The sequence below is a fragment of the Sylvia atricapilla genome, chromosome 5 (genome assembly GCF_009819655.1).
Source record: "Sylvia atricapilla isolate bSylAtr1 chromosome 5, bSylAtr1.pri, whole genome shotgun sequence".
NCBI classification, from domain to species: Eukaryota; Metazoa; Chordata; class Aves; order Passeriformes; family Sylviidae; genus Sylvia; species Sylvia atricapilla.
Genome location: NC_089144.1, coordinates 9,434,884 through 9,457,286, shown reverse-complemented (window position 1 = coordinate 9,457,286; position 22,403 = coordinate 9,434,884). Strand labels below are relative to the sequence as shown.

The 22,403-nt window shown below is 39.4% G+C and overlaps 1 protein-coding gene across 1 annotated transcript; it reads left to right on the top strand.

The window, feature by feature from the left end:
• Window positions 1-1,185: 1,185 nt before the first annotated feature.
• Window positions 1,186-21,087, top strand: ERGIC2 (ERGIC and golgi 2). Its single transcript, XM_066318644.1, has 14 exons — window positions 1,186-1,357; window positions 3,609-3,754; window positions 6,503-6,611; window positions 8,071-8,117; window positions 9,120-9,190; window positions 9,748-9,788; window positions 10,468-10,569; window positions 12,025-12,120; window positions 12,857-12,912; window positions 13,844-13,942; window positions 14,861-14,958; window positions 18,349-18,511; window positions 19,350-19,429; window positions 20,202-21,087. Exons 2-14 carry the CDS (start codon window positions 3,649-3,651, stop codon window positions 20,265-20,267), a joined length of 1,134 nt encoding a protein of 377 aa, XP_066174741.1. The 5' UTR covers window positions 1,186-1,357; window positions 3,609-3,648; the 3' UTR covers window positions 20,268-21,087.
• The last annotated feature ends 1,316 nt before the right edge of the window (window positions 21,088-22,403 follow it).

Sequence of the window (22,403 nt, the reverse complement as noted above, 5' to 3'; positions counted from 1 at the left end):
TATACTTAATTGTATATTTAATGTATACTTTGAATGCTATTGAAACTCTTTTTGTCATGGATCTATTTTTTCCTATAAACCATTAAAAAGAGCAGATCTGAATTAATGCTGCAGAATTCACCACTATCTGTGTTTCTAGGGTGTGAGTTTTATTTGCTTGCCTCGTTATTAAAAATACTAGAGCCTTCAGCCTCTTTTTTTTTTTTTGAGATCTATGATGATTAAATGTCTGGTATAATTTGTTTTTTAAAAAACCCTTATATTAAGCTCTTTTTTTCTGAATCATTTTGATATCATCTAAGTAAGATGTTAGTACTCCCTGGAAAATATTGGGAGAGCTCCCTTTTTGGCTGTAATGTGCCTAGGCTGGGTCAGCTATTTGTAGGCAGGTGGCAGTAGCATGATGAGAGAGTTTCTAGGATTGTAAAGAAAAATCTAATAAGAGATAAACTAATGGTGCAGTTACTAAGGCATAAAGCTTGCGGGGAGGCAGTGCCTATTAATTCCACTAGCACGGGAAAAGGAGTGAGATTTTGGGTATGCAGGAGCCCTCTTACATTTTTTACTTCCAAGTCTGAAGACTGGATTGGGAGCTTAAAATCCTTCCTTCCCTCTATTAGAGGCCACTGTCTTAAAGCCTTTTCTTTCACAGTTGATCCAAGATGCTGCCTCTTTTCAAACGCTGCCTGCTTCTGTGTCCATAGCGTCCAAACGAGTACTAACACTGCAAGCCGCGTGACAGACCTCAATCAGTTTGCTTTGGAAGGCATTTGACATCCACCGCTTTAGAAGATCACTAAACACCTCGCAGGGCCACAGCTTCTCCGGAGCAGCACTTCAGTCACGGCGGGGGTGGCACTGCCACGCCTGAGGGACCGGCTGCGCAGGGAGCGGGGTGAGCGGCGTGGAGCCGCATTGCCTGCTGCTCCGGAGGCTCAGCCGGCGGCTGCTCCCGGCCCCGCTTCCCGGCAGGGTCCGACAGCCCTGCCGGGCGAGGCACATTGCCGGGCGAGGCACATTGCCGGGCGAGGCACATTGCCGGGCGAGGCACATTGCCGGGCGAGGCACATTGCCGGGCGAGGCACGGCCCCGCCGAGCCCCTCCGCCGCCGCTCGCCCCGTCGCGGCCCGCGGCGGCCGGCGCATGCCCGGCGCGCTGTGCGCATGCGCGCAGGGGCGGGCGGGGCGCCCCGCCGCTCCCGTCGGCCCGCGGCTCCCGCCGGGTGTCGGCGGCGGAGCGAGCCCGCCCCGGCCGGCGCTGCCATGCTCAGCGGGGCGGCCGCCGGCCAGCGCCTTGCGGCTCGTCTCCTCCGTCTGGCCTCGCCCGCGGCGCTGGGCAGCGGCGGCAGAAGCGAGAGGTACGGGAGGGCCACGGGACGGCGGGGGCGCGGCCTGTCCCGTCCCGTCCCGCGGCTGCACGATGCGTGGCGGCGGCGGGGAGCGCCCGCGGCCCGCACAGGTGTGTGGGCTCCGAGCTGGCGGCCGCGGCCTCCCTGGGCGGGGGGTGCCGCCGTGGGGCCCAGCCCCGGCAGGGGTTCCGCCGTGGGGCCGCTCCGCGCCCGTGGGACGGTGTCGGGAAGCGCCGGGAGCGGCGAGTTGTCTGAGGGAGGGAAAACTGCCCCAGCCCCTCAGCTGGGCCCGAGGTGCCGTGGCTTCCAGCGGGCCTCTGTATGGAATAGTAGTTGTGCTGTCCTTTGTCCCTTACGTATCGTGTATAATAATAATAACAATAATAATAATAGTTTCCTAATTGGCCCTTGGATTCATGTTACCTTACTTTCATAGCAAAGGACTCTAAATTTGTTGGTGTGTCTGCAGTTCGCGTGTGGAGATGGGCAGCGATAGGAAACGGGATCAGGTCTCCATGCGGGGTTTGTAGCTGAAAGTGGGTCTGTCTGTATGGGATTAAAGAAACCGATGAACAGATTGCATATTTCTAGCTGGATTCCAATAATCCATATGCTTACTGATGCAGGGTGATTTAGGAAGTTTTTTAGTAAAGTCCTCTCAAATTCCCTGTGTTTATCTTGTCCCTCTTTCCGGTGTGCTCTTACACATCCGATAGCAGGGAAGATAATGTGGAAAACGAAAGGATGCTGTGTTGGCTCCATTGCTGTATGTGTAGGATAACAGGCAAGCCTTGCTGGTGTTTCCTCTGTGATAGCGAATGTTATGGCTTCAGTTGTGTCCAAGCAGCTGCTTTGCCATGTCTGTGTGCTGAAGTTTCACAACTTGTCCTTGAGCTATTCTGAGTTAATTCTTTAAAACAGGTACGTGGCGTAGTGAGGACAGAACCTTGCTTCCTGATTATTTTTTTTTTTTTATGCTGTATAACCCAAAGCCTGTTCCAGCACTTATCTTCTCTGCCCACTCTGGGGTTTCTTTCAATCCTGCGTGACACACAGGGTGTGATTTTGTTGATCTCTGCAGCCTGGCCAAATGCAGAATCTGTGTCTGAAGTCAATTCATGTAATGAGAAAGTTGCAGGCACAGATGATGTTTTTTGTGTGAACTTTAATTTCCAGTAGAGCCTATTGCTTTGTTATTGCATGGTACAGAGCCTGCTCAGAACCAGGAGGGAGCAGAGCAGGGGATAGATCTTGAGTAATTTCACTAGGACATGGCAGAGACTTGATATTCTCTTGAAACAGGGTAGATGAGTTCACAGATTTTTCTACAAGATGATGATGAGAGCTGGCTCACGTGTTGGCAGTGTAGGTTAGCTTGCCCACCTTAGAGTGTTTAAATAGGGAACAATAAGATGACACATTCTTAGAATACAGTAAATGCATGATGGTTTTCATAGCTTCAGAAATTCAGGGTGAAGTTCAGCAGTTCCCCAGAAGAGAAACAACAGTGTCAACTTGTTAAAACTTGCAGTGTATTGGCAGGACCAGGCTGTGAGCATATTTGCATGATTTGGAAATGCTTTAAGACAGTATTTCCAGGGCAAGCTGCTTTTCTCATCCCACTGCTTAACATGACTCCAAGCAGAGGTTGTGTCATGTACAGAAATGATTCTGAGGGTTGGAGTTAGTATTTGATGCCTAACTTGCTTTGAGAGGTATTTTTATAGAGGAAAAAAATGGTCATTTTACATTTACAGGTCATTACACCTGTAAAATGCGAAATGCACCTTTTTTTCTCCTTTAAGATATAGTTTGTGGCCACACTGGCTGAATGTAGGAGGCCAGAGCAGTCTGATGTGCTCTGAAGTTTGTGCAGTTTATATTAGATATTTTCTCCTAAGTCAGTGACTTCCATGCACTGTCAGGTCTGTTTAGCAAATTTACTTCAGGACTGACTTGGATTTTTTTTTTTCAATTTAAAAAGTGATATATTCACTACCAATAAGAACTTAATTGAGAAAGAAATTAATCATAATTAAATGGTGAATGTGCTGGCTGTGGCTGGATTGTAAGCAGCAGTGTCCAGGCCAATCTTAGCAGTTTTCTTGACGCAAGAGTGACCATCCAGTTGTGTAGTGTGTGTTTCTGGAAAGCATATTTCTGGGATTTGTATGGCCTTATTATTGCTTTATGTTAAAACCAGTCAGTTTGAGCACTATTGCTTGTGGTTTTTAATGACAACGATTTATTCTCAAATCAGAGGGAATATATGAAGGAGGAGGTGGAGGAGTCTGCTGAAGATGAGGCGACTGAATCGGAAGAAGACCTTGAATTTGATGAAAGAGTTGGATGCCTTTCCAAAGGTTCCTGAGAGCTATGTGGAGACTTCAGCCAGTGGAGGCACAGGTGAGATGCTGATATTGATAGAAGCTTCAGCATGGGGAAAACAGGCATCTCTGTTCACATGGAACTAGCCAAAATGAGTTTCTTGAATTCTTTGGTGGAGTGACTGAGCTCATCCCCTTCAAGTAAAGACATAGTATGTTATCCAAACAGATGCATCCATCACTCATCTGAAGGCAGATTTTTGTATAAAGCTGGTGACACTCAACCCAGTGCAAAGGTTAAAGATAAAAACATCTAACCAGTCACAACTGGAAGTGCACTGTGCCTAAGCTGTAATAAAACTTTCTCATTCGTTGTCTCACCAAGCTCTTTTCTTGGTGTCAGGTTTCTGAGTGAGACTGAGTGGGCATGACCTGAAATGATGGTGGAATTCAACACTCTGTTTTTGCAAAAGTAAAAAAATATTCTCCAGAGACAGATAAGTTGAGCATAAGGCTTAAGAGCAGTTTTCTAAAGCTTTTCTCTTGAATGTGTACTTGATTTTCAGAGTAAAGAAAACCCTTTGAAGAACTAAACATTTTAATCCAGAACATGTGCTTGTACTATCCTTATTATCACTTGAGCTTCTCTGAAAAAACTGGAGCTGTATAAAAAGACCTTTCTTTATGTATCATCATAAATTTGTGTCTTTAAGTTGAGCTGAGTTAGAGGTAGCCTGATCTGAAAATAGTGACTTCATCTCTTGGACTGTTGGAATTTTTTTCTAGATAGGGAACTGCTAGCACTTAGAAGTGGAGGACAAATATCTCTCATGTGTGATTATGCCTGAAACTCAGTTGAGTAAAAACTTCAGAAGCAATTAGAACCTACTGATAAGCCTTTGAAGTTGTTATGCTACTTATAGTGTAGAAGTAAATATCAGAAGGTTCTAAATTACTTTGCTGTTTCCTCAAGTGCTCTGTTAATAATTAAAGGATTATTGTATATAAAACAATCTCTAAAAAGTGTTTAAATAATTCTTTGTTCATGTTTGTCCCAGTCCCTGAGGAAATAAGTGTGTTGTTTCTATGTTGTAATTTGCAGAAAACCACCAAATGCTTAAAGAATCCTTTTTTGTAGTATAGCACCATCCTTCATGAGACCTTTGTTTTGGTGAATGGTGCCTTAAGGATTTCCCAGCATCAGAAGTTACTTTAACATTCTTTGGTTCTATCCCAGTAACCTTTTAAATGACAATACAGGATTGTCTTTTTCTGTGCTGTTATTAAATCTGAATATAGTATTTGTGTTTCGTTCAGGATTAAAGTGTCAGGCTTACTTTCTGATGTGATAGGGATCTAAAACATTCCACGACACTCTTCTCAGATTTTCACAGCCTTCAAACCCATTGCAAAAGAAGTACTGGTCTCTCAGGCAGGCTGAGACTCCAGCTTTAGGGCTGGGGGACCCTTCAGGAAAGCAAATTCTGCAAGCCTTTATCTTCCTGTTCAGATGCACACATACATTTGTTTGCTCAGAATTATCCAGAAAGCAGCTGTGGCTCTAATTGTGTTTGTGTGGCTCTGCATGGCTGATATGGCTCCAGCTTTCCTATTGTTGCATATCCAGGGTGAGCCTGGCCTACTGGTGCCAGAAGGAAATTGAGAGCCAGAATAATTAACTGATTAGTGCAGTCGACATGAAAGGTTTCATATGTGTGATTGTTACACAGTGTCAGCTGAAAGCTAGAACTGGAAACGTTACTGATGGATACAACAGTCAGTAGCTTCTCTCCTGATCCCCAGGGACAATGCCTTTATTCTCTGTTCCCCCTTCTGGTTTGTGGACCCCTGTGTAGTGAGTTGAAGCCTATCAACAATGAGCTTGTTTTGTCTCAAGTTGCCCTTCACAGATTCCATAGAGATAGTCCACAGAACGTAAATGAAAAACCTACGGTGCCAAAAAACTGTACAAATTGCAACTGTGCTCCACAACTGAAGTGTTTTCAAGCTTATAAAAGCCATGATATAATAAGAGGGGCATAGGAGGTGCTTCTGTGCATCTGTTTCTGCATTTCTGACTGTGCAGCAGGCTGATCTTCCCCTTGCATTGTACAACTTTGCAAGTGTGATGCAAAGTTGCCTTGGAGATAAGTGAAGCACGTGTACCACTAAAATACACCAATTAATTTTCATCCTAAAAATAATTTCAAGTTCTTCACTTATTGGTGAAGAATGGATTGCTGCCTGTTGCTTGTTGCCAGAGGGAGACTTGTTTGAAATATTGGGATGGGAGTCATGACTATGCAGCTATACACTTATTTCTGTTATCTTCTAGCTTCTTGAGTCTAAAACTTGATATTAAAAAAATCATTATAAAAAGTTAACTTGTAGACAAGTGGAGACTTGAAGGGATTCCAAGGTGCACTTCGTCTCCTTCTTTCATGTTGGAAGTTAGGATTGAGTTTTCCTAGCCCATCCCTGACAGTGATTTGCATGCATTTTATATGTGGAGGAAGATCTATTCTGTTCTTAAATTTTTCGTAAGGGGTTTCACAACCTCATAATCATTCCAGTATTTGACTGTACTTGAAAAGTACTTTCTTGATGCAAAGCTAGGACTTATTCTTTTCCAATCTTATCTAAAAACAAATACTATTAGTATGAAAATAGCTCTCTAAGAGCAGCTTTTGGATTTATAAATTAAAGATACCACTGTTGTACTGGTAATGCTCAGCTTCTGGAATTGTTAGAATTTTGTTCTGCTTATGTTTCTGAATAATATTTCTCACAGTCTGAATTTCTACTTTTTTTTTTTTCCTCTGACCAGTTTCTCTGATAGCATTTACAACAATAGCTTTCCTGACTATTATGGAGTTCATGGTGTACCAGGACACATGGATGAAATATGAATATGAAGTAGACAAGGATTTTACTAGGTAACATTATTCATTAGAATTATTTTTAAAATGTTACTTGCCTGCATTTCAGGAAAGAATAGATTTAAAATGTTCATGTGACTTGAAAGCAATTTATAATTGAAATTACAAATTAAATACTACAGAGATTTGATTTTTCATCTGTTGATTGTTTGGGGAATTTTTCTTCTATGTACTCTATGAAGAAAAAAAATTGAGATTTCTGCAATGAAGAAATCAAAATAGTATAGGTTTGTTATTGAAGGAGCTGCCTTAGGAATTATTTGCTAACAATTCAGAGAACATTGTAAGATATAATTCAGCATCAGGTAGGTAAATCCCCCACTTTGGCTGGAGGCTTTCTCTAGTTCACACAGTTAGTATGTTGCCATTGTACTTGGTACTGCTGGAGGTGAACCTGGAGCACTCAGAACTTTGACTGCATTATTAGAGGTTACCACTGATTTTGTCTCCAGACACAGCCCCACCGAAGATTTGTTTGCTGATGGTTGTGGCTGTCAGGACTGTGTTTGCCTTTCTTCCAGAGCTGCTCAGGCACCTATGAGTCCCTCTGAGGTTAATGCAGATTTTGTGCCCTGAACACCTTTAAATGTCATGTGTCTGTGTTGTGGTTTGGCACCGGCCCATTGCCAGGCACCCACAACCTGAACTGAAATAACTTTAACAGCTGTTCGGGTAGTTGCTGTGGTAACAAGCTAAAGATACATGTATTAATTGGATGTCTTGTACATCAGAAATAATGAAGGTTTCTGTAATGAAAAAAAAAGGGAAAAATTTAAAGGAGATGCATCAAAAGCTCAAATGATAGTAAATCTATTCAGGCAGCTGGGTTTTCACATTTAGGTCTTTGCTAAAGTAGGTTATATCCCAAGTGAAGCTATCACACAGGAAGGGTAGTCTATCAGTTAAGAGACTGTTATGGGATTTGGAGAATGTCCTACTACCAGTTTGATTGTGGGCTAATCACTCAGCCTGTGGTTCTTGATAATTTGAACCAATGGAGACTGGTATAATTTTAACTGCTTTTCTCCTCTCTACTGATCCTGTCTGACCCCAAGTTGAGCCAATGTTGAATCCCTTGCTTATGTGATTTGCTTGTGGTCAGCTAAGTCCCAGAGGAAGCTCCTTGAGAACAGAACACTGTGACAGTAGTGAGGGGGTTTATTCCTTATAGTTCAAATGACTTTTGTGAAACGAACATGAAAACCAATAGGAAATGCACAGAATATTGGGGAATGCCACGCAATCAGACTTTTGGTGTGATGGAGGTTATCTCTTAAGTTACAAGTGCTTTAGCATGCTCTAAAAGTCCATGTTACTTTACCCAAATTTTAAACAGCTTTATATTTATTTGTATAAATTTTGGTACTTAACTGTATTTCTGCAAGTAGTCTGAGATTTTTTTTCTTGATACTTGTACTCAGTTACTGAATGGATTTTTGCCTTTTTTTCTTTCCAGTAAATTAAGGATCAATATTGATATTACAGTTGCCATGAGGTGTCAATGTAAGTATTCCATCAATGAAAGAGTTTAAATACTTTAAAGCCTCTTCAGAGAGCAACTGTATTGCTCATAATATAGTTGGATATTGTTCAGAATATTTTACCAGTGTCATTTCTTTTGATATTAATGGCATGTAGTGATCTCGATGGCATATGACTCATTGAAGGAGTTAGTAAGAAATGTAAAGAATATCTGAGCCATCTCATTCACATCTTGCAGAACCTTGTCTTGTCTGTCAGCAGGAACGGGATCTGTTGTTCAGTCTCTCATTAGCCAAAGTAATTTAAAAGCTCCTGGTGAGACACAGCTCAGCAGCAGGAATTTATAACCATTTCTGTTTATTTATGAACTTGGGATGTATTAAGCTGGTCAACTATTTAACAGTGCTGAAACCATCACATAATTTTGTCCTGCTTGTGAACATAAGAGGGATGCCTTCCTTATTAAAGGCAATACTTAGTATTATTTGGACATCATTTAGGTAAGGAACCTTTATTGTGTTCAGTCTTGCCTGTCCTGGACTGAAAGAAGAGAGAATACTATTTCTACCAGGAATGCAAGAAATTTTTCAGGATTCACTTTTTTTGGTTAGCTTAAACCTTGCATTAATTGTATAGTACATCAGTGGGTTTTTTGTTGTTGTTTTTGTTGGTTGGTTGGTTCGGTTTTTTGCAAATAAACTTTTATCCTCTGTTTTGGCTTGTCTTGATATCTATTCAGTGCTTGGAAAACAGGAGAAAATATTTATGCATAGCAGATACTAGAAAGCGTGTATGTGTGGTTCATACTACTTCTCTGTAGGTGTTAGATCAATGAGAAAATACTGCAAATCTGAAGAATTTTTGGTCGGTGTCCATCATGTTGAAGGTTAAATAGGTTGAAGGAACAATAACATATACTGAAGTTTATCACTGTACTGTGAAACTTCATTTCAACTTGATTTTTTTTTTTTTGCTTGTCCTTGGTCATCTGTGCGACTTAATATTTCTCTGTGTTTAAAATAGATGTGGGGGCTGATGTTCTGGATTTAGCAGAAACAATGGTTGCCTCTGCAGATGGGTTAATCTATGAACCAGTAAGTTGATTCTTACCTTTTTATTTAAAAATTGAATTCCTCTTGGTGCAAAGCACTACTGGGCTTGGTTTGCTTGCTTCTTTTTTTTCTCCACTAATCTCTTAGAGAAACATTCTGTAGTTGACCTCTTTTGCTATAGCTTCTGGGTACTTTTGAGCATTAATTGCAATTGAATTTACTGAGTACATTTATGTTAAGAAATATTTAGGTTTGAACTTGGTGAACAGATGTTACTAGTGATCCCTTAATGCTGATGAAGTATAGCAGGTCTGGTAGATTGTCTTTAGTGCTTCATGTGGGATGAGCCTAGAAATAAGCAATCTGTACCTGCTTGTCTTTCAAAGATTGCTCCTTTGCAATTCTGGGTGGGAAGGGATAGAAATTTTTATATTTGAGCGCAAAATGTATAATTTAAACTGCAAAGTCTTTCATAAACTATTATGTGGTACCAAGTGTGAAGCTGATTATAACTCTGTACCCACACCCCAATTCTCGTCTGGATTTCATGGAAGAGATGCTTTCTGTATGTTTTATTAGATGTGTTATTTTTGTTTCAGGTACCATTTGAGCTCACCCCACAACAAAAAGAATTTCAAAGGTAAAGCACTGTGAGGCATGTTTATGGTTTGTATTATTTGTACTGGAAGTGACTTTGAAGTACACCAGAGCTACATGACACAACTATGTCTTAAGGCTACCAGCTCCTGCTTGTAATTTAAGAATGCAATCCTGCAAAAAGATACTAAGTTACCTTGCTTTCCTCATTGTTTAATATATCTGTTATGGAAAAAGAAAATTTGCTTTGGACTTACCTCTTCAATGGGGTCTTGCAGTTGCAAGGCAAGATGTGTGGACTCACTCAGCTTCTCTTTCCGAATGAATGTTTGGTAGCACGAGTTAAAATCATGAAATCAAATGTGTAAAATAGATATCTAAATGTCAGAGCTGAGCCATTGTAACAAATTGGCACATTCTTGCAAAAACAAATTAATTACTGTCTTGGTGTTGTGTGTGCCCATATGCTGATAGTCTTGTAATAGTACTGAAGTTTATTTGGGGGTCTGGCTAGTTTGGGTATTTAGATAACACACTGCTGTGAACACCTGAGCTTTAAATTCTCTAAAAAATAAAATTTCCAAAGTTTATATAGTGCTTTATTACTGTCATCAACTTTGCTAAGTTGCTGTTTTGTAGCCTGCAATTGAAGCCCATAATGAATTGTGAAACTAGGTTTTGTTTTACTGTTGCATGCATTCACACTTATCTCTAATCTTTAGGATGCTGCAAATAATTCAGAGTAGGCTGCAGGAAGAACACTCTCTTCAAGATGTGATATTCAAAAGTGCATTTAAAAGTGCTTCTACAGCACTGCCACCACGGTAAGAAAAACTGGGATTTTGTGTCACTATTCCCCTTTCTTCCAACCCTATGAATGAATATTTTATTGTGGTTATGATTCCACCTTACCCCCAGAAGACAAGGTTGTAAGAAAAGATCTCACTGCTTTTTAATGAATTTTAAAATAATGTACTTTATACTTGATTTGGAGAGCTGTTGGGTTATGAAGATCTCTGGGGTTTATAAACTGGAGAAGGTTTCCAGGTTTTGTGTGTGTGCTTACACATACATTTACAGACTCGAATAAACATATGCACACACCTTTTTATTCCATGTGGTTTGATGCCTCCTTCTTAATGGGAATTAGTAGTGTCAGAGCAATCCTAAACAGGAGTCTTTTTTAAAAACTGTTTTTCTGTCCAGCAGCTTTTAAAAGCAATGCTGCTATTACCTGTGTTGTAATGCTTCATAATTTTAAAATAATTGACCTTTGAATACAAATGTGTTTTGTTAGTAAATTCCTGTGTCTAAGATAGCACTGTTAAGATTGTGAGGACAAACCTTACTGTTTTCACTTAATTCCAGCTACTTGGAAGTGTTAAGAGATTAGTGCATAGTATGTTTGGTCTGCTGAATCTAGACGATGTTTAATTTTCTTCCCCCAAGGGAAAAACACTTTCTACATGAAAGCTGAAATTCTCTCCATTTAGAAACGGCACAAGAAAAAAAAAAAACAACTGAGTAAAACAAAACAAACACCAAAACTGCCATACACACTTCCTGTGTTGTAATCTCACTGTCTGAGGATCAAACAGATTTTTTTTCTTCCTAAGGCAAGCCTAAAGATGGCTCAAAAATATTTTTTCTCGTTTTCTTGATGTCTTCAGATTAATTAAGTCCTTCTGTGCCTTTGTGTTGCTTGTTAGTGCAGTATTTGAAATGGTATTTATGCTTGAGATGTGTTGAAAAAAATTTGTTTTTCATCTCCCTCTAAGGAGTGGATTTTGGAAATAGATTTTTTTGTGGACATCACAACGTGAATGAGGTGTGGAAGTTTTTGTAAAAAATAAAGGTTGAAAGCTCTTCTTGTGACAGTGTTGTTAGTGTGACCAAAATGTATTTGGTTCTGTTCAGGGTAGCATTAAAATTTTCCCACTGAGCCATTTTTGGTAGAAGTGGGAAAATAAAAATCCCTGGTGCAGATATACTTATGGTCTAGTGTTCTCTGTGTGTTCAGATATCATAAGCCAAGTCTTGTAGGCCAGATCTCTGAATACAACTATGAATGAAAGCTGTTGGTTTCATCAAACTGACCTTTATTAGTTTCCCTCCCTCCCACCATCTCTGCTATAATTCCAGAAAAGTACAATAAGGATAGGTAGATGATTATGCTGTATCTTTATGCTAGGAAAACGAGGTCTAACTGTACTGCTGTTATTTCTGCTGAACAGTTAATATTCTCAGATACTTTCAAGGTGTTTTTTTTATTTAAACAGGGAAGATAATTCATTACAGTCTCCAGATGCATGCAGAATTCATGGTCATCTCTATGTCAATAAAGTGGCAGGGAACTTTCACATAACTGTGGGCAAGTATGTTCTGTTCAATTCCTGAAAAAAAAAAATCCCTTGACTTCTACATTCTATATAGTGCATGTATGTATATGTGTGTGTGCTTTTATGCTTCAGTTAATGACTGGGGTTTATTGCCTTTCCTGTACTCATGCTTGATTTGTTTTCCATGTAATAGCTATTCTTGCACAGTTAATTTTTTCATAAATTACCAAAACTGTGCAGTGCATTGTATTGTTTCTTGTAATGTAGTCATTATGAATTTTAGTGTTTTATAGGACGAAAAATTGCTTGAAAATTGCTTTGTCAGAGAGCAAATACAGAGTGCAGTTAACTTGCTTACTCATGGAACAAATATGGTCAAACTTTGGTTAGTCACTTGAGCAATTCTGCAGCTTTTCATGTAGTAGGACTCTTCCAAAAGCATAGTGACTTGGAGAGTTTTTGATATTTCTAAAAATGCAGGGCACTAGTTTTGTGTAAGAGAGTTTTTCAGTTGAAGATTCCTGACCTTACTGTTCAGTCTGTCTGTATTTGACAGTAATAAAAATGTCATATTTGGGTTTTATGTAGATATACATAATAGATATCAGTTTTTAAAACATATATATGTTACATATATTTAAACATTATATGTTACGTTATACGTTTGAGGATATGTACATGTTTTATAAAGTATTTGTTGAAATAGAGGAGGAAAGGTGATTTTTCTACATAGTCCTGTGTGGATTCATAAAACATTTGTTGCTTTCTTCAGGGCAATACCACACCCTCGAGGCCATGCACACTTGGCAGCCCTTGTAAGCCATGAGTGTAAGTTCCTTCTGTCATCTCCATTCCAATGTGATTCATTTCAGTCAGACTGCTGTCTCCTGGTTCATGTTAGGTTGCTGTTTTAAAGATGTTCTAGCTGTGCAATTGCATTGCATTGAAAAAAAAAAAGGGAAGAATATTCTTTGCAGTGATCTGACTCTGTAACAATTTGCTTTCACACATTTAACACTGTAAGGATTATCTTTAGGTTGTTTCTATAATAATAATATTGGAATCTCAGATGTACTTTGCTGTAACATAGATACCATATAAAATTCCTGTATTTCAGTCCAAACTATCTCTTTCCTCAAAGACCTTTTTAGAAGGTTAAAAATTTCTGACGTTTTTCCTTAGCAACCTAATTTTTTGGATTATGAGTCTAGATATTAAATGTGTTGCTGTCTTACTTATTGCGAGGCAAAGGTGACTTACTGTGAAAAAATTAACTTGATTAAACAGTTGGTTAAGCCTCCAAATGTCTACTCATGAATTTATGTTAACACAACTTGAATAATTTTATACATCTTAAGTACCTGCAAAATAGGCAGTGTAGTAACTTGGCAGCTGCCTTATGCTTCCTCTGTACATTTGAGTTACTAAATTTTAGTCTTTTTAATGCAATTGCTTACAAGAACATGAACTGTAGAATAATATAAGTATTTGGCTAACTAGAAATTCTCTGTTATAAAATTATAAGTCTGTTCAGCTCCACCATTGGTTCTGTTATAGTTCTAGAAAAAATTAACTTTTTTTGTTAAACATTTTGGACCTGAGCTTTCTTTGAAGTGTGCCTAGAGCCACAGTGGTGTACAGTGGTGTTTGGTAAATGCATTAATTAGAATATTTCAGTGTCAGAAATGGTTGCATCTTTTTCTCTCAGTACAGAATCTCATAATTTAAAAATGCTTCATTTCTCTATATTGTCTTTCAGCCTATAACTTCTCCCACAGAATAGATCATTTGTCATTTGGAGAGCTCATTCCAGGAATTATTAATCCATTGGATGGAACAGAAAAAATTGCATCAGATCGTAAGTGTTACGTGTTAAAAAAAAAAAATCTCAATAGTTTCAATAGTTACAATAGTCAATAGTCAATAGTTTCCCAATAGTTACATTGAAAGTATTACCATTTTTCATAAATGTTGTGATTGACAAGCAGCATGTCAGGCTAAGTTTGGTAGTGAGCAATGCCCTCTTCAGTTATCTACATGACATCTTAAATGGGCATTTCTTTCTAATATCTGCATTGCTGTTCTGTGCTGTTTCCTTGAAGGCAGTTTGCAGTTTCTTCCAGGTTTGTTATGTTGAAGTTCACTTTGTCTGACCATATTGCAGCAGTATGTTACAGTGGAGAATCACAGATCTGCTTGTTGTCATAATAGGGAAAAATAAGCCTGATTTGGTTTGAAAAATAGCACCAAGAGTGTTGGATTCTACTCCTGTATTTGGTTTGTCCCTTCCACAGTGTGTTTTGTGAGACTACTACAGGATGGCTAGAAGTGCAATTGAGAGAAAATCTGTAACCAGTTTAGAAGGGCTTCCAGCACTGTAGATACAATTCAATGGCCAAAATTCAGACAATTCAGACCACTCTGAGATTTGTGTATATCATGAAACATGTGACAATGTGAAACTTGTTCTAGAGCCCTGGAAAACACTACCTGTGTGTTTCATTTGAAGGTTTGAGGACCTGACCTTAGTTTGTCATTTCATTACATGGGAAAATGTAAATTTCTGAGTATAAATGGGACATATGGGTCTTTTCCATGGAAACTAACTTTGTGCAGATGGTGCTGAAGTAGTTTTGGCAGTGCTGGCATTCCTTGAAGAATGTCCCTTGTGCAAATGGCTTAGCTGATTTATTATTTCTTTGATTTATTTCTGAATATCTCAGATGATCTTTGACTCTGTTCCTGATTCAACAGTAAGATTTTTTTTTTCTTCTAGACAATCAGATGTTCCAATATTTCATCACAGTTGTGCCAACCAAACTCCATACATACAAAATTTCAGCAGAAACTCATCAATTTTCAGTGACAGAAAGGGTAAGTAGAAGAAAGAAAAGAACCACGGAGACAAAAAATCTGAAAGTGATTGTTCATAACAAAAGTTCAAATGTGAAAATTGTACCATAATTTTAAAAAATACTCTATCATGAAAAGTTTCTTTGTAGAACATTCTTGTACATGAGATTTTTCTCTAAATCACACAGCAGTGATGGTAAAAGAAATATATGTGTGTGTGTATATATATATATATATATATATATATATATATATGCTTGGTGATGCATGCAAACGTCTTCTCTTAATGTTCTGCATCTGTAGATCTGGAGACTGATATTAAAATTAATGATAGACAGTAATTTCCACCTCACTGGATACTAATAGTGGTGGTGGTGAAATCCTCCAAATTTTAGGTCAGTAACCATCTGTGTAGCTTTACAAATATTTAATTCACCTTTAGCTTTTTATCTGTGTGGGAAGCAAAGTTGCAGCTCTCTTGAATATCCTGAACTTGGTTGTGGAGTGTAAGAAATGGAAACAGGTAGTTTGTGTGAAAAACTGATCTCACAGTAAGTGTCTCAGCTGCCTTGTTTAATATTTGTTGAACCACCAAATTTAATTACTCTCGAGCCTAGAGAACTTCCACTTCTGGGTTTTGAGAGGCTTTTAATTCTGAATCCATAACAAGGGTAGTTGATACAGCATAGTATATATCATAAAGTGCTAATTTAAAGACCAGGAAAAAAGGTTTGGGTGTACTAGCTACATGTCTTATTTTCAGACACTGAACTCTGTTTCCATCTTTTATTCAAAAGCCAAAAAAAAAAAATTCTTTGTGAAAAGTTTAATTAAAAATGACAGCTAAAGTGAGAGGTGAAGAGAAGAAAGCCTTGGGTTGAAAGAAAATGTGGGTATTAGTAGGATGCCAGTTCACTGTATTACAGCTTCTGATGTTCTCCAAGGGATAAGAATTTTTTATTTCCTCACAATTCCATGTTGTGCTTCTGAAGAATACTGAGGTGGGGGAACTGGGGTAGAAGTGATGTCTTGGTATGAGGCTTCAGACATGCAGGCCACTGAAGGGAAAGGTTTGCTCCAAAATTCTGGACTAAAGAGAGAATGAAAAGGAATTTGATAATGCAGTGTGCTTCCACCTCATGCTGTTTTAGCAATCTGCTTTGTGTTTTCTCTGCACAATCTGCAGCAACTAAGACATTCTTTAAACTTCTGTATGTCAGTCAACAGTTTATCTTATTCTTGTTCATTTTTTTTTTCATCTTGTATTCAGTTTTTCTTTCTTCCTGTGTAACAGTGGTTCTTTCTAACTCAGCCTGTCCAGTCTAAGTGAGTTAGCTGTTCAGTTTCTTGGTGGGGATGTATTTTTATAAAAATTGCTACAACCACCACAGGTTGCTTGGGAGAAGAGCCTGTGGATAATGGAGATAAAGTGTCCATTATGTACTTGTTTGCTCTTGCTGCCTCAGTAGGCAACACTGTTGCCTCCAAGGCTTTTTTGTGTTTAATCTTAGGGAGCCAAATACTCTTATTAGATGGGCTGGGAAAGGTTGCTAAGAGCAACTATTCACTGAACACCTTAGTGCATTTGTTTTGAAAGAGTAGGCACATATGCAGGCGTGGAAAAAGCTGGTCAGACAGTTTGATGGCTCAAACTTGAATGCAGTGAGATTTAATCATTGATGTTGGCCCCATGGGGAGGCAGAGTTTGAGAGGTGTGGCCTGAACCTTCTTCACTATTCTTGATGGCTGAGGTACTGTGGTTATTTATGTTAAAAAGATTTAATTCTAGCAAGGCTTCACTGATGCAAGGTTGGTAATTTTTAGCAGATTTTAGCAATCAAAAGGTGTAAATCTTCTACAGCAGTAGAAGCTGGAAGCAGATCAAAATGGTTTGCAGAAAAAGAAGTCTATTTCTTTTAAGGGTGGAGTTTTGTGTGTTCTATTTAACTTCATATTCTTTTCCCACCATTTGACCTCAAAAGACCAGTAAGGCTTAGGAAAATAACAGAGGAAAAGCAAACAAAAGTAGAGTGTTGTCCTATACCAGTGGCAAGGTTCTGTTTAATTACCTTGAGTCTTCTCTTCCTTTTTAGTATGACTGATCATCCATCTCCAAATGCTGACAGTTGTCATGCTTTGAAATATGGAAAGCATTTTCTACTGGTTTGTTTTATGTAACCATTGCAAAGTTTTTGGGACCTGCTATCATTACTGATAGATTATTTTGACATCCTTTTAATTTTGGCATGGTAGCATAAAAAGCAGTATGGTTTTTGAAAATGTTAGCTACCTGAAGAAGTTGCTTAACCTCCATTTTCCAAAGTGATATTCTGCTTTTTATTTTGTACCATATTCTGCATGCTTTTTGAGCACAGCTGTTAAATATACAGAGAAATGGAGCTATGATACATTGCTTTTCTGTTCAGTCCTGCTTATATTGTCTTCTTGATTCTTACTAGCTTAGGCATGGCTGAGTTTGTCTTCAGTTCATTATGTTCTTTTCTGCTGTCCTTAGATATTTTCAGCCAGACTTACCTGGCAGTGCATTTATCAACACCTTTCACTAACAACAAAATTACAGCAAACCTTTGAAAGAAGCTTGTGTTGAGAAGTGTTCTCTCCTGAAACCTTTTTTTAAAAGTAGGTATTTATAGCAGCCACACTCTCCTCTTTGGTGTGTTCTGGTTTGAGAATTTGGCAAATGAAAAGCAACTAGAAATTTCTCAGATTAAGACAGAGGTGCTGGGTAGCCATAGTGAGTTTGGGGTGTTTGTTTATTAACTGAGGCATGTTTCTTGCTGTGTGACTGTTGTCTGATATGATGTAACTGACAGAAAGTTTGAAAAGAGGCTTTTGCCAGGAAAGGTTGGACCAGGTGTTCCTCGAGGTGCCTTCCAAGCTGGTATTCTATGATTTATATAAATCCTCTGGGGATTCTGCCATTGCTAAGGCTGTTCAACAGTGTCAATCTCATTAAGGTCTCGTGCTGGGTTAAGTGGCTCATGGTGGCTGATAAAGTAGGAAGAGCTGTGACAAGTATTACACCAGGGCACTCCCCTGAGTTCACAGGCTAGGCCAAGACTGTGGCATTATCCTCAAAGGTACCAACACCAATCCAGCTATAAAAGTGCTGTTTAAAGGACTATGTGAGCAAGTCGTGAGAGAATAATACCAAAGCACAATAGTGAATATTGATAGGCAGCACAGCAAGCCAGTGACCAGCAAAGTCAATTTTTACTTCACAATGTTTGACTTTTTGAAGGTACTGGTCAAAGTGACCTTGATACTCCCCAGTTTTCTGTTCATTGCTAACTCTGATTAAATAACTCTTTGTCATCCCACCTTGTAAGACTGATTTTCTTGTGACTAATAACAAGTGCAACTAACAAGTGTTTCTGTCTTTTCTTTCAGGAAAGAGTAATTAACCATGCAGCTGGCAGCCATGGGGTGTCAGGAATATTCATGAAATACGACATCAGTTCACTGATGGTGACGGTGACAGAAGAACACATGCCTTTTTGGCAGTTCCTAGTGAGGCTCTGTGGCATTATTGGTGGAATTTTTTCAACTACAGGTGATTACCAGTGCCTTCCTTTTTAAGTTCTATCACCTTTTTTTGTTTTGATAGGGAGTCCTTTTAACAGGTTTAAGACAAAGTTCTCATTTGTGTGCATTGAAATGTGCCATGAAAGCTACTCAGTTTTGGTGTCCCAGTATGGCATTTCTGGTGTTCTGAGGGCCTGTGGTTTCCTTTTTGGTAACTATAGCAAAGTTCATTTACTTCTGGAAGTGCAAGGCTGTATCTGTCTATAGATATATAGATATTTATGTGTGTATATGTGCACACACACACACATACTGATATTCTGTGTATTTCCTATGACTGGGATCCAGTAATTAAATCAGTGACAAAAGTTGAGATAAAATTTCCATCTGAAGTAATTGAGAAGATTTTCCTTGTGAATGTACTGCTGGATTTCTTCATCAAAGAAAATAAACTGAGTTGAAAAGGTACAATTCACTTACTGGTCAAGACATGATAGGTATCTGGATTACAAGTTATTTCTTTCCTTTGCTCTCATTGGGAGAGAGCTCAGTAAAGAGGCTTCAGTCTAAGAGCTGCTTTTCAAAGTAGGTGTTTCTGTCCCACACAATGTATTCTCACCCATGAAAGCTGTCAGAGGGAATTACATTTACTTGGTAGCTTTGCTTTCTTGATGCATTTCAGAATTTTGGAATCTTCCTGACCTGCCCTTGATACTTCCATTCTTAAAGTTAATTTCTCAGTGTTTAATGTATGTGTTTACTGCACTGTGTCCTGTCTAAGTATGGTGCATAGCTTTGTTGCAGTGCTTCCATAAATAATACATTTGTACTACTGGTGATAATTTAAATCTTGTTTGACATTGCAGGAATTTTACATGGCTTTGGAAGATTTGTAGCAGAAATTATTTTTTGCCGTTTCAGACTGGGCTCTTACAGATCCACATCGGTAAGGAAAACTTCCTCTAAGTGGTGCAGCTGAGGGTGGATGATAAGGACAACTTTGGGATTTAGTCCCAGGAGAATTTAAGATATTTGCAATAAGCCCTTCCCCTGACATGCATATTAGCAGAGATTCGACAACTTTTAAAAATAGTTTGAAAACCTAAAATTTAAATAAGCAGATTTTCTAACAAACGGAATTAATGCAGCTGAGTCTCTTACATGTCCTACATTCCCTTCATTGTCTTTACTATATTCTTTTTATTTTAATATTGCTCAAAAAATTACATGTTTCCCAGGCCTGGTTGGTCTTCTTGTCCTGGTTTTGATGTCACATACCCTTTTGCTTGGCTTGCACACTGCAGAGGAGGCACTGTGTGCTGCAGGGGTTCCGTGGTGCTCCTTATTGCTCAGGCTACTGCCAAGCAGTGTGAAAGAGCTGAGCCTTCACCTTTCCCTTCATTAGGCAATAAGAGAATTGCTTTTCTAGCAACTACTTGATGTTATATTACTTTTATTTTTCCCATCTCAGTCTCTAGATAGCCTTTGAGACCTCTGCCTTTCTCTCAAATTAGGTTGAAGTTTGCCAGCTGGCAAGGTTATGTGAGCAAGGAGAGAGGAAAGAAGGCAACCAAATTTGTATAATAGTTCTATGAGAGGCCAGGTAGAAGCCATCCAAGAAATGTGCAAGAATAAAGAAGTGTGTGTTTTTGAGGAGGGAGGGTGGAGATGCTCTTTCTGGTCAAGCCATTAATAACACCTTGTTTTTTTTTCACCAGGACCCACTTCCTGATGGCCACACAAGCAACCACTTACCTCTAATTACAGACAATAGTACACATTAGCCTCCTGAGAAAAATTTTTTCTGCCTGCCTGATACAGACTTTTTTATAATAAAGAAAACATTGTGCAATATGCTGAGACAGTGCTGATGGGCAGCAAAAAACTGAAGCCTTTACAAAAAAAACCTCCAACAGAACAAACTGTGTAATTTTTTTGTCCTTGAGTGCACGTGGAGACATAGGAAATTGTGAGACCAGTGAGGTGGATGATCTTCTGGGGAGTGAAGGAGTATTGCTGCCAATACAGTATTCGTGGTCAAGCTGAATGTCTTTGTGGTGGCTGCCCATGACCACTGATGCATCTTAGTGATGCCTGGGAAGGCTGCAGGCCCCAAGGAGAAAAGACTACAAGTGGGATGTGTGGAAGGGCTGGCAGCAGCCACAGAGGCACACTGACAGAGCTGGAGTTTCTCTTAAGTGTGCAAAGACACACTTTGGGGATTGGCTTTTCTTGTTCTTTTATAATGCTGGGGCTGGGCCTTTCATACAGCTGGGCAGCCACCCTAGAAAATCCTAAAGAAGAGGGGAACAGGAGAGTAAGTGAGGTGGAGCCCAAGCCATGGTGTTGGTCACAGGCATTGCCTTTCTGCAGCCTCACCATTCCTTAGTGGAAGGAACACGTGGAGCAGAGTTCTCTGTGTTTCCATGCAGCCACAGTGCCAAAAGTGAGAGTGTCACTTCTGGCATTGGTGTGGAAGTGCCCAAGGACTCCAGGAATGCCCTCCAGCCTGCACAGCTTTTGGACTTGGAGTAAGAAGCCCTTTAAGGAATTTGACTGTAGTTTTGATAAAAGGCAAGACTCCCTAGTAAAAAACCCAGGAAATCTTTGTATGTCTCTTTCTTGGTAAAGAAATTGCTTTGGTGGAATCTTTGTTGTAACTGTGCTGCTCATGTGGGAGCCGTGGGAACATCCACATGCAGGAAATGGGGAGGGGAGGGGACAAGGGGGCAAGAAGCTGCCAGTTCAGGGCAGTTGGGAAATCTGGCCAGGCAGGGAGTGTGGAGCTGGTAGTAGGTGACTCCAGGGAATCTGAATCATATTGCTGCAGACAGGTGATGAGAGGATCTGCAGAACTAATCCTTGCTGTTCACGAAGGTTTTTGTAAATTAAATGAAGAGAGCAATATTGTATTGTAAATATGCTGCTGAGAAAGAATGTTATTAATGTAAATGGTGCTTTGAGAAACATCATGTTACTGTTGAACTACTGGTGTACACCTGTAGTAGAACAGTTACTCCACCAATGTAAAAAATTATTAATATGATTCCTTCTCAGCAAAACTGATTTAATAATATGTTAGAAGGTGATGTTGATCCTGGCCTTACTCACCATGGAATTAATATTTTAATTAAGAGGACTAATTACAGAAAAATAAAAATCTCTGTGGTGGCGTCAGATTTTGCTGACTTCCATTAATGTACTTTATAGGACACTTGGACTTTGTTGACGAGCATAGTGTTAATAACACAGCTGATTTGCTATGCAAAGCAAAGGGCTTCCTGAAAAGAAATGAAATAGTAAATAAGGGAAATAAGGAAAGACTTTTGTTGAATTTGGCCATTGAGAAAAAAGTTCAAGGAAGCCAGGTCCCTTGGGGATGACAGCCAGGTTTGGGGTTTTCTCTTTTGTGGTTTGTTTTTTAACACTGATTAAAACTCCAGCACCTTGAGAAACTTTTTGGTTCCCATTTCTCTTTGGTGTTTACTTCTGAGGTTTCTTTTCTACTTCTGCTCAGACTGTTTCTGCTTTGGGCTTTTCCTAACACTTGTTTCTTATCTGCCTGGAACAGACTGTACTGGTGGGAGAGACTGATCTCAGTTGACTTTCTGTAGCAGAACTTTAAATGTTATTTTCTATTCTCACATAAAAGAGCCAAGCAGCTTGTTGTATCTTAAATCCTTGTGTGGCATATTCATGTTGTTTTATCTAAAAAAAGCTTGTGTGAAGGCTGGTTGCTAATAGAAGAAAATTTATGATCAGCTTGCAGATGTGAGGTGCTGCGTTGCAGGGTGAATGCAGGATCAGCTGATGCTGTGATGTTTGCTTTCTTTCCAGTGGGTTTGGTAGTTGGAGCAGTACTGCTGACCCTGGCACGAGGTATTGTCAGCACCTCACCAGCATGTGCAGGGAAGTCCTGG